We start from the raw sequence: 11,787 nt of genomic DNA, 5'->3' as shown, positions 1-11,787 counted from the left end.
TGGCAAAAAATTGAATTTTGTAAATTCAAAAACTGAGTATGCAGATTTGTTGGCGCTATAAAAATTAGCACAGAACAGCTTTTCGAATTGAAATTAACGCATTTTTGGCCTAATTATGATGTTTGAAAAACGCAGATTTTTTTAAAAAATGCCCTGTTTTTATGCCATTTTGCAGGTTATTTTAATTTTAGTCAGAGTCTTTTAGCACCATCAACAAACGCGGTACGCAGATTTGTTGGCGCTTTAAAAACTAGCTCAGAACAGCTTTCCGAATTTAAATTTATTCATTTTTGGCTTAATTATGAAGTTTGAAAAACACGGATAATATACAAAAATTGCCTGTTTTTATACCTTTTTTGTGGTATTGGTATTAATCAGAAGCTTATAACACAATGAAGGAATCATTTCCGACCCTGTAAATCATATATATTCTTGATCAGAATGAAACGCTGAATCGATCTAGCCATGTCTTGTGGGAAAATAAATTTTTCCATTTTTCTTCAAAATTGCAAAAAAAGATAAGGGGTTACATCATTAAAATTGTCAAAATTTGGCAAAAAATTGAATTTTGTAAATTCAAAAACTGAGTATGCAGATTTGTTGGCGCTATAAAAATTAGCACAGAACAGCTTTTCGAATTGAAATTAACGCATTTTTGGCCTAATTATGATGTTTGAAAAACGCAGATTTTTTTAAAAAATGCCCTGTTTTTATGCCATTTTGCAGGTTATTATAATTTTAGTCAGAGTCTTTTAGCACCGTCAACAAACGCTTTACGCAGATTTGTTGGCGCTTTAAAAACTAGCTCAGAGAAGCTTTCCGAATTTAAATTTATTCATTTTTGGCTTAATTATGAAGTTTGAAAAACACGGATAATATAAGAAAATTGCCTGTTTTTATACCTTTTTTAGGGTATTAGTATTAATCAGAAGCTTATAACACAATGAAGGAATCATTTCCGACCCTGTAAATCATATATATTCTTGATCAGAATGAAACGCTGAATCGATCTAGCCATGTCTTGTGGGAAAATAAAATTTTCCATTTTTCTTCAAAATTGCAAAAAAAGATAAGGGGTTACATCATTAAAATTGTCAAAATTTGGCAAAAAATTGAATTTTGTAAATTCAAAAACTGAGTATGCAGATTTGTTGGCGCTATAAAAATTAGCACAGAAACGCTTTTCGAATTGAAATTAACGCATTTTTGGCCTAATTATGATGTTTGAAAAACGAAGATTTTTAAAAAAAATGCCCTGTTTTTATGCCATTTTGCAGGTTATTATAATTTTAGTCAGAGTCTTTTAGCACCATCAACAAACGCGGTAAGCAGATTTGTTGGGGCTTTAAAAACTAGCTCAGAACAGCTTTCCGAATTTAAATTTATTCATTTTTGGCTTAATTATGAAGTTTGAAAGACACGGATAATATAAAAAAATTGCCTGTTTTTATACCTTTTTTAGGGTATTAGTATTAATCAGAAGCTTATAACACAATGAAGGAATCATTTCCGACCCTGTAAATCATATATATTCTTGATCAGAATGAAACGCTGAATCGATCTAGCCATGTCTTGTGGGAAAATAAAATTTTCCATTTTTCTTCAAAATTGCAAAAAAAGATAAGGGGTTACATCATTAAAATTGTCAAAATTTGGCAAAAAATTGAATTTTGTAAATTCAAAAACTGAGTATGCAGATTTGTTGGCGCTATAAAAATTAGCACAGAACAGCTTTTCGAATTGAAATTAACGCATTTTTGGCCTAATTATGATGTTTGAAAAACGCAGATTTTTTAAAAAAATGCCCTGTTTTTATGCCATTTTGCAGGTTATTTTAATTTTAGTCAGAGTCTTTTAGCACCGTCAACAAACGCGGTACGCAGATTTGTTGGCGCTTTAAAAACTAGCTCAGAAAAGCTTTCCGAATTTAAATTTATTCATTTTTGGCTTAATTATGAAGTTTGAAAAACACGGATAATATACAAAAATTGCCTGTTTTTATACCTTTTTTAGGGTATTAGTATTAATCAGAAGCTTAAAACACAATGAAGGAATCATTTCCGACCCTGTAAATCATATATATTCTTGATCAGAATGAAACGCTGAATCGATCTAGCCATGTCTTGTGGGAAAATAAATTTTTCCATTTTTCTTCAAAATTGCAAAAAAAGATAAGGGGTTACATCATTAAAATTGTCAAAGTGCAGCATATTATTCAGTAAATATTGATTTAAACAGACAGAAAAAGGCCAGCTTGTGGAAGTCGCCAAATATTCTCTTTCTCTTTGTAACTATGCGTATTAGTGATTTCCTTTTAAATTTTAAACTTCTACGGATAAGATACATAAAAAACTGGTTGAGGCTATAAGAAAACTTAATTAAACATGTTATTTTTATATTTTGTATTTCCCATTTTTTAGAACATTTCGGAGCAGGCACTCACACCAGACCGATAGGGCCTAATCAGATTAAGATAGTATGGAGTGAGTGGGTCATATGATCGATAGCTTTCGGCAGCTTGAGCGGAAAGTTTGGAAACGACAAATACGTGTTATTCATATTAAATGCATAGGTGTTTGGTTTATTATAAAATTACAATAAATACATAGAGTGTCAACCACATTCCTTATGCATCAGTTAAGGACAGTACGCTTTAGAGGGTCACAGAAAAGGGTCTAAGGGTAAGGGTTATCGAGCCTATTCGTACTGGGGAGCGTACTTCTTGTAGACCTCGATATAGTAGGCCTTGGCATCGTCGGCGGTGAGACCGGCCTTGCTCTTCCAGGCGTTATAGCGGGCCTTCTTCTCCTCATCCTCGGGCTCCTCGATGTTGCAATCGCCAACGGTGGCCTGCTTGTAGTAGCCGTAGAACTCGAGGAACTCCTCCTTGCTGGGCAGGTTCTTGAAGTTCTTGGCCTTCTCGACGATCTCCTCAAACTGCAAGTCACAAACAAAAAATTTTATAAAGATGTTGGAAAGTATAGGATGTGTAAAACTCACGGTGGGCATGTTGGCGTCTTGTTAGTTGGTATTGGCAAACAAAAACAATCTGTGGGATAGCGCCACAGTTGCTGTTTATATATTGGCAAACATGGCTCATACCCTTTGCTAATCTAATCATTACTCGCTTTCCCCACTGCAATTGTAGTTCCCACTCGTTGGCTTATCACCAAAGTATATAGCGAAGTAATCACTGAAAGTGAGAGTTGGTCTGGGGCCACTGAAGTGTATATAATTAGTCAGAAGCTTATCGTCGCACTTGCACTTGCCAAAAAATATGCACATGGCCCCATGTTGCCACTATCGGCCCGGCTGATAAGGTCGAGCCCCGAATCTGATGAGTTGGGGCAGCGTGGCCAAAAATCTGGGTAGCCAACAGGCCAATAACTTAATTAATGGCCAGTCATAGACTTGGCTCTTACACATAATTCACGTGAGTCAGGGCCTATCTATCGGAGGTGTTATCATGGTGAAGTCGCACGATCTGGTGCTAAGAATAGTCCCTCGGCCAGATAGTAGTATCTGCTTTTTAGGACTCCCAAAAATATATTAATTAAACTTTTTCAAAGATATTCCCGTCTCCAACTTGACGATATACAATTGAGCAATGCACCTGGCATTATTCAAATTAATTAAATTTCGTAACACCAGAGAATGGAGGACTATAAAAGTTGACTGTTGGCGGGGAGATATCACTTAGTATCACTCGTATATCCAGCAAGATGGTCAGTTTTGAAGAAGCCGCCGAGCTCGCCAAGAACTTCTCCAAGAAGCCCACCGACTCCGAGTTCCTGGAGTTCTACGGTCTCTTCAAGCAGGCCACCGTTGGCGATGTGAACATCGATAAGCCCGGCATCCTGGATCTCAAGAAGAAGGCCATGTACGAGGCCTGGAGCTCCAACAAGGGTCTGTCCAAGGAGGCCGCCAAGGAGGCCTACATCAAGGTGTACGAGAAGTACGCCCCCAAGTACGCGTAAAGCCTAGTTTGTGGATTATACTCCATCATCTGTTAAATAAACTCGAAATCTTACCCTGAGAAACTATAGACTCCGCTTACTTAACCCGCTCTTAAAAGGCTGCCTCGGATTGAGGCATCGAAACCGCGGCTGCGATGAGCGGCTTGGCTTGGCCAGCCTTCATCAGCATCACACGGATTTGGGAGTTATCCGGGTTGAGAGTGGCCGGTGGCAGCTTGTCCAGTGGATCCAGCACCGCCACCACTTCAAAGTCCACTCGCAGGGGGACTCCCGGCAGGACACTGGGCAACCGGGCTAGCGTCTGAGGCACAGTGTAGTGGCGTCTATCCGCATGGAGTAGCACCACGAGATTTGAAGCCATCTTGAAGGTGGACAGGTTCTGAACGGTGAGGTAGAGCCGAAAGGCGGGTCCGCTGCCACAGACCTCGGCGGATAGCTTGACGGGGGCATGGGTCAGGTCGCCGGATATCGTACTCTCCGAGGAGTTGATGGCATCGATGGTGGCCCGAGCAGCCGTGTGACGCAGGCGCCACAGTTCCACCTGAAAGCTGCCATAAGTGGCTGATAGATTGAGAAGTTGATAATATTGATTCATATTCTTTTATGTTGAAAAGTAAGAACTGCCGTGATATGTTAAGAAAGGGATTTTCAGGAAACTGAGTCATTTCATAATCTATTAATTTCCAAATTCAATGGTATAGCCAACGCTATCAATCAAAGTGTAATCTTTAAAATAATGGAAAAATACTGTGGCCAAAACTAAAAATCGATTTATAAAGGCGAGACCTAGATATAGCATATTTTGTACAAGGTATTACCCGCTTACCTTTGGCCTGCTGCTTTTCTCGCGCCGCCTGCTCTACAAAAATGGAGCTCTTCTTGGGCTTGTCCAGAATAGTGGCATCCACATTTGATCCGTGATCACTGCCTAAATGCTTATTGCCCAAGTCACCGGGCTTGGGCTCAAACCGAGAGACCCTCCGCAATATCTTGACCACAATATCGCCTGACTGAGTGATGAGGGTGAGAACGTGATCCTCCATGCCCATCCGGCCGTACAGCATGGCATCCACTGTCTCGCTTAGAGCGAACTCATCAACCTGGTAGCGTTGTAAGTAAAACTTCACCAGGCCCCCTTTTAGGGCAATGGCCACCAGGGTGAGTCCCAGATGGGTCATAGGCAGGGGCAGTATGCAGACGGGCAGATCCTGCAGCGGCACCTGGTACAGCAGCTTGCCACGCTTCGAGTAGCACAGATAACGATTGTCCATCGTGGAGGCAATGATGGTCTGGTCAATGGGTAGGAGCAACAGTCCGGTTAGCGGTGTTCCCAGCTTGAAGATTTCCTGGCCCTCGGATTGGGTCTTCCGAAGCAGATAGACACCGCCATTCCGCGTGGCCACCACAATGCAGAAATCCGTTTCATAGGTTCCCTGAACGGAAATCAGGCTCGGCACTGCGGTCTCATCGCCGCAGGTTTGGCCTTCGAACACCAAATTGAAGCCCTGGGGCTCCAGAATAAGGACACTGCCACTATCAGTGGCCAGAACCAAGTGGGACGGTGGATTCGCGTCGCTGGAGATGCGCTTCAGGAGGCACATGGCCACGATGCTGCCTCCGCGACCCACTGGTGAGTCCTTGTGCATCGTAATGAAGGCCTCCCGCTCCTCCTCGCCCAACTGGAGCAGCCGCTGCGACTTTCGCGAGAGCTTGGCGTGGTCAATGTTCCGTAGGGATTCGAGCAGAGCGGGATGGGTGTCCTGCTTCATCACCGGCAGCTTGCGCCACACCTCCAGCTCGAGGTCCTCGGAGTCCTGGGCGGGAATCGTGTACTTAAAGTACGGTTTCAGGTGGCGGTAAAAGAGCACGGACTCGGCAATGGCAACAGCAATTACTGGGGATTAATAGGGGTTTCAAATAGTTGTTAGTTTTAAATAAAATAAAGAAGGGAGAAATTTTACCCGGCGTCTTTGGTTCCGACTCGTCAATGTAGAGGCTCTCAATGGCCGTGGGAATCCCCGGCAGTGGCTGCTCCTGCTTGAGCTTCAGTCCCCGGAACACTTTCAGCGTGGCACTGGGTTCCTCTGCGGCGTCGTCCAGCGAAATGTCCGCTGCCAGGAGCCGAACATACCCATCGCATTGGACGTCACTCAAGGTCATGCAGCTGGAGAGCGTTGTGAGCTGCGGGCGTGAAGTCTCGTCCTCAGTGTCCACGTGAAGCCAGTTGGGTGCACTGGCGGCCATGGCTGGATCTCAATCTTACGGAATACTTTGCACTGGCAGTGTGAAAACGAACAGATGATTCAGTTAAGGCATTTGTTTTGGTTTTCATTTTCCCTAGCAACGGCGCCGAATAGTTTGAAAATGCAATCGATAACATATTAACATCCCATACAGGGTATTATAATTTTAGTCAGAAGCTTGAAACGCTATAAATGAGTCGTTTCCGAACCTATAAATCATAAATATTCTTGATCAGCATTAAAAGCCGAATCTTTCTAGCTTTGTCCGGTTGAAAAAAAATTATTTTGAAAATTTGAAATTTTTTTTTTTTAATTTGAAAATTTTATAAAATTTGCAAAATTTTACAAAAAATTTAATTTCTTTAAATTTTAAATCGGGTATGCAGATTTAATACCCTAATAAAAACTAACATAAGACTGCTTGCCAAATTAAAATTAATGCCTTTTTGGCTTACTTATGAGATTTTTAAACTTTGATATGTCTTAAAATTTTTCATATAAAAATATTGATAAATATCGATTCAATGAATGCGGGTATTTAAATCTTAGTTATGATAAATAAGAAATAAAGAAGATAAATAAAAATGTTGCTTTCATAAGTCGAAAAATGTCACATTGCCAGCTTTTAGGCTTTTTATATTATGTGGCTAATATGCGTTGCATCTTTTGGGCGCACCGCACAAGCAACAGTAAAAAATAAAAAATTATTGCATACTTTTGTCCTCAGTTTAAAATTTGTTTGCCTCACTTGCCACCAGTTATGCTCACCTACCTTTACTGCACAGCTGGGAAAAATATGCATCCCATTTGCTCTTATATTGGTAAAACTTTTAAGATAATTAATATGGTTTGGTTTTCAATTTAATAAAAAAATATAATTTTAACCCTCTATTTTCAGCGAAGTTGTAAACCTCTTGCCATTCAAGTTGTGCACCATTTTATGACCGTTTGCACCTAATTTATACCAGCATTTATTTATTTACATCTTCTACTTGATCTTATGGTCACATTAAACGTACACACGTACAAACAACTCCACAATTTTGTTTTTAATAGTTTTCTAGCGTTAAGTGAATTATTAACCCTTTGTTTACCCCAAGTTATGACGGAGCTCAAGGACGAGGTGCAGGTTTTTCAAAAGGGCGAGATAGTCCTCTGCTACGAACCGGATAAATCGAAGGCCCGAGTGCTCTACACGAGCAAGGTAACGCGTCCACGCACACACGCACTCGCAACCCACACCCGCGCATTTACTGGAAAGGTTCGGTTTTCACGCTGTTTTCATAAATTTTCCGCAGGTTTTGAACGTCTCCGAGCGCCGCGACGAACATGGTCTAAGGTACTACGACTACAAGATCCATTTCCAGGGCTGGCGACCCTCCTACGATCGGGCAGTACGTGCTGCGGTTCTGCTGAAAGACACGGAAGAGAATCGCCAGCTGCAGCTCGAGTTGGCGGAGGCGGCGCAGCTGCAGATGTAAGTATCCACACACACGAAATGTGTTCGTATGTATTTGTGTGTGTTGTTGGAAATGCCGGTTCCAGTGTTTTCTAACCTTTCGTTTTCTCCTGCAGAAGGGGCGATTACTCGTACAAGGGCACGCCTGACAAACCGCCGCCAAAGAAGAAGCGTACCGGCAGGGCCGCCTACGTCGAGGATCCTGCCGTAGACCCTCTGGACACAGCGCCCTTGGCTGCAACAGCTGAGCAGGAAATGCCGCCGACACACCGAACCCCAGCCGCTGGCAACCGGGCGCGCGACAACAGTGGCGGCAGGAAGGAGAAGGCCGCACATGGAGATGGCAGGACAAAGACGTCTCGCGGACGGCAGGCGGAAAATGCAGAGGACGTGCATATCCTGGAGCCTGACTTGGAGCGGTTCGTCTGCCAGGAGGATCGGGTGATGTTGCGTATCAGCGAGCGGCTGCGTGAGTATATGGAGTACGACTACAACATGGTGGTGAAGTTGGGCAAGCAGCACATTATGCCCGCCCGAATGCCCATCGTGTCCATACTGGAGAGCTTTGTGAAGCAGCGAGCCGTGGAGCTGGCCATTGGCATCAAGCAGGATAGCTCCAGGGCCAGAAACACTAAGAGCGGCAATGCCCGCATGTACCGGGAATACGATCGCGTCATGTCCATGTATGTAAACAATAATCCGTAGCTGGAACCAGAATTAAACTCTTCCCCTTGCAGTGTCTGCATGCTGAAGGAAGTGGTGGACGGCATTCGGATCTACTTTGAGTTTCACGTTGATGATCACCTTCTGTATAAGGAGGAGAAGGAGTACGCTCACAACTATCTCACCGACGACAACATGCGGAACTGCAGTATCTTGCTGAACAAGTCCTACGACTACATCAATCCCAGCTGCGACACCGAACTGATCTCAATGGACGGCACGCCCGTGATTTCAAGCAACGGCCAGGAAGATGGCGGTATCCTTGGCGGGAAGGAGTACGAGGACCAGCTGCAGAAGTGTCTGTTGTATATCGTGAAGAGCACTGGTAAGAACACGGCACAGGCCTACGATCGTACGTCGCCTTTTACGGCCGCCTACAAGCTGCCGCGTGAAATGCGTGGCTTCCTCTGCGAAACCTTCAACTGGCGGCTGTTATCGGCGGAGTCCCCGCCAGAGAAGTCCATGGTATTTGGCGCCCCCCACTTGGCCAGGATGATGAGTGAGTTAAATCCACAGCTGCCTAAGAAATGTAAAAACGGTAAATTTGTCTTTGCAGTCAAGTTGCCCGAGTTCCTGAATGCCTCGCCCATGTCCAACAAGAAGCTAGAGGTTCTGCTGCCACACCTGGACTCGTTCATCAAGTGAGTTGCATCTCTGATAGCTTAAGACATATTGTAATTAATGTATTTATTATAGCTACTTGGAGAACCACAAACAGTGGTTCGACAAAGAGAACTACATGCATCCCACCGTGCACCAGGAGCAACTACAGCGGGAGTTGCTTGAGTCCCTGGAACGTCCCATACAGATGTCCGTCGCTTAGCTTTAGTTAATCGTACGCTAGTTTATTTATTATTATTCATTTTAAAGCTTATGTTCGTTTATTTTAAAGATTTGTAATTGTCGCTTCATGAATGTCAATCATGCTTTTGGTTTCTCCAACTACGCGCTTTGTAAATAACTCGCTTCTATAAAAAACATTTCCTACACATGTATAATCGAATAATGTCTACAACTATATGTTAAATATGTGGAAAATACGATTTTAACATTTTTTTAAACCTTTTTTTTTGTTTTTTTCTTCGCTTAGCCTATGTTTTAGTTGAGTAGTTTACATGCTAGTATTTTTGTCTCCTTTGTTTTGTGCTCAAATATATTTAAGAATTTGAAAACTGACTTCTGTCTTTTCTGTATTAAGGGTATTGCGGACCTTCAGTTGGAATGTGCAGGGGGAATATCCTTGGATTTGTATAACTTCTCAAAATATTGCAACTGTAACGACTATCTATCCGAGTGCTGTTTTGTGTTTCAGATCCTGCCTAGAAATTCGAAATTGTCTCTTGGACGGCTTGGAGTTGGATGCATTCGCTTTTGTAACATGTGTAAACTTGGGACGTTAACTAGACAGTGGACAATGACGCCTACTTCTGGCGCTTAGTGGCACTGCTGGCCGTGGGTCGCATGAAGCTGCTCACGGACCGACTGCTGCTGGAGCTCCGCTGAGCCTGGCTACTCGGATTTCCATTCATCCTGGCCTGCTGCTGCTGGTTTATCGCGTTCTTTACCAGCACCACACTGCGAGCGGCGCTCATTCGGGACTGAGACTGCGGCTGAGACTGTGACTGGGACTGGTTCTCCTTAAAGCTGGTGCTGCCGCTGATATTTGTCCTTGGAGCTGTGCTGGTCATCTTGCTGCGCACCAGGATCACACTGGGTCCCACACTGGACCCACTGCTGCTGCTTCTGCTGGCCGGTACGCCACGTCCAGGCGTTGGCCGCATATTCTGGGCTGCCAGTGGCCTTTTACTCGGCGAGGAATCCACGGATACGGTGGCTCCGGCACGCTGTACAGCCGGCAGACGTCTAACCACTGTCTGCGTGGAGGCTCCACTATTGATGGATGAGCGAGAAGAGCGCAGACTGTTCCTCGAACTGCTCCGTTCCACTCCAGCAAGGATTTGCTGCTCCTGTGGCGAACGTCTTACAGCGGAGGCGGAACGGAGGGGCGCAGCACTGGCCAGAGGCTGACCATTGGGCATGCGCAGCGGCCTGCTGGCGGAGAGGCTCCTCTTTACGGTGGCCGTTTGAGTGGCAGGGACTTGGTTTTGTGACTTTGTTGCTGACGTTGCCGCAGAGGAACCACTCCCCTTCATTCTGGCCTGCTGCAGGCGGTCGGCCAGGCGGCTGCCCATATGTGTGAGGCTCGTGGGCGTCGCCTTCTGCTTCTGTAGTGGACGCTGGCGGGAAGGTGTTGACTCGTTGACTCCCTCGTTGCAGGAGGAGTTGGTGCTCTCGCCCTTTCCGTGCGAGGGTGTGTCCGACACCAGACTCTGTGTCTCCTCGAAGCCCTCGTCGTTCAGTTCGTGGTGTCCGCTGGCGGATAGCTTCAGTTTCGAGGGCGTAATCTCCCTGGGCGGACTCCAAGGTCGTTCGGGAGTGCCTGTGGGTGACTTGAGATTCCTGATGGCCTCTCGGACATCCTCCTGATTGATGGAGCTGATGTGGCGACCCACCTTCTCCAGCTTGGTGATCGTGCGCTCCTTCTGCTTTGACTTTTCTGCTGGCACTGGCTGCTCTGTCTTCGATGGAGAAGCCTTGACCTCAGGCTTGTTGCTGGTCAGGTGCTCCTCGGTACCACTGCTGTAGTCTGTGGGCCTCTTGTAGCGACGAGTGCGCCGGCCCAAGGCATGACGATCGAAGTGACCGGGAGCATCTTGCTCTGCTGATCCCACCACCAAGCTTATCTTCTCCTCCGCAGGTGCCTTGGGCTTGTCCGTCATGCTCACCGTGACCACTGTGGTGGTGGGGGTGGCTATCACCCGGCGACTCACTGGCGGCGTCTCAATATTATCCGCATCCACCTCTTTCGAGGAGGCCTGCATCTCGTTCTGGTTTTTGTGGTGACTGAGCAGGCTGGCAAAGGTATCATCCGACACCTGTGGCTTTGGTGACTGGGGCTCCTCTTTCTTCGCAGGCAGCAGATCCCTGCTGGAGGATCTTCTAATGTAGATCTTAAGGGTTTCGTTGCTCATGTCCCTTTCGCCCAATTTCTGGATATATGACTTCCTGCGATCTTCTTCGGCTATCGATTGCAGCGCTCCGGGACTCTGTTGGTCCTGCGATCGCTGGCGACGATACTGACGCAGGGCATCCTGGGCAGGCTGGGCATCGGCAATGGCCTGCAGATTGGCCACCACGTCCGTCTGCTCCAGGGTCTTTGATGGCTTCCAGTCGGCGTAGACGCGCTGGTATCTTCCGGCCTCCTGCTCCGGCTTGTTTGTGGAGTTAGTGGGATTAGTGGTTGTGGGCGTATTCGTTGGCGTTGCTGTCGTCGTCGAAGGCATGATCTTCTCCTCCGGCAGGGGGTCCAGTTTTCGTTCGTTTT

General features: G+C 45.3%; 5 protein-coding genes across 5 annotated transcripts in view; 2 read left to right on the top strand and 3 right to left on the bottom strand.

Moving 5' to 3' along the window:
- Positions 1 to 2,554: 2,554 nt before the first annotated feature.
- On the bottom strand, positions 2,555 to 3,141 carry Acbp6 (Acyl-CoA binding protein 6). The gene is made up of 2 exons (XM_020956633.2): positions 3,001 to 3,141; positions 2,555 to 2,937 (listed from the first exon to the last, which is right to left on the bottom strand). The coding sequence occupies exons 1-2, from the start codon at positions 3,007 to 3,009 to the stop codon at positions 2,698 to 2,700; spliced, it is 249 nt and encodes an 82-aa protein (XP_020812292.1). The 5' UTR covers positions 3,010 to 3,141; the 3' UTR covers positions 2,555 to 2,697.
- A 306-nt stretch (positions 3,142 to 3,447) lies between these two features.
- Positions 3,448 to 3,978, top strand: Acbp4 (Acyl-CoA binding protein 4). Its single transcript, XM_020956623.2, has one exon. It carries the CDS (start codon positions 3,723 to 3,725, stop codon positions 3,975 to 3,977), a length of 255 nt encoding a protein of 84 aa, XP_020812282.1. The 5' UTR covers positions 3,448 to 3,722; the 3' UTR covers position 3,978.
- Positions 3,951 to 6,313, bottom strand: BBS1 (Bardet-Biedl syndrome 1). The gene is made up of 3 exons (XM_020956615.2): positions 5,939 to 6,313; positions 4,804 to 5,871; positions 3,951 to 4,538 (listed from the first exon to the last, which is right to left on the bottom strand). The coding sequence occupies exons 1-3, from the start codon at positions 6,219 to 6,221 to the stop codon at positions 4,069 to 4,071; spliced, it is 1,821 nt and encodes a 606-aa protein (XP_020812274.2). The 5' UTR covers positions 6,222 to 6,313; the 3' UTR covers positions 3,951 to 4,068.
- Positions 6,314 to 7,223: 910 nt separating this feature from the next.
- msl-3 (male-specific lethal 3) lies at positions 7,224 to 9,578 on the top strand. The gene is made up of 6 exons (XM_020956305.2): positions 7,224 to 7,424; positions 7,519 to 7,697; positions 7,796 to 8,362; positions 8,417 to 8,901; positions 8,959 to 9,043; positions 9,099 to 9,578. The coding sequence occupies exons 1-6, from the start codon at positions 7,323 to 7,325 to the stop codon at positions 9,223 to 9,225; spliced, it is 1,545 nt and encodes a 514-aa protein (XP_020811964.2). The 5' UTR covers positions 7,224 to 7,322; the 3' UTR covers positions 9,226 to 9,578.
- form3 (FH2 domain-containing protein formin 3) overlaps positions 9,227 to 11,787 on the bottom strand; it is a 34,076-nt gene continuing 31,515 nt past the window's right edge. The window contains exon 11 of the mRNA XM_020956292.2: positions 9,227 to 11,787. Within this exon, the coding sequence (XP_020811951.2) occupies positions 9,824 to 11,787 (1,964 nt within the window). The 3' untranslated portion in view covers positions 9,227 to 9,823.

This window comes from Drosophila serrata, unplaced genomic scaffold (genome assembly GCF_035046125.1).
Source record: "Drosophila serrata isolate PLE 108 unplaced genomic scaffold, ASM3504612v1 contig_217, whole genome shotgun sequence".
Taxonomy (NCBI): Eukaryota; Metazoa; Arthropoda; class Insecta; order Diptera; family Drosophilidae; genus Drosophila; species Drosophila serrata.
This window is presented reverse-complemented; position numbering and strand designations above follow the sequence as displayed.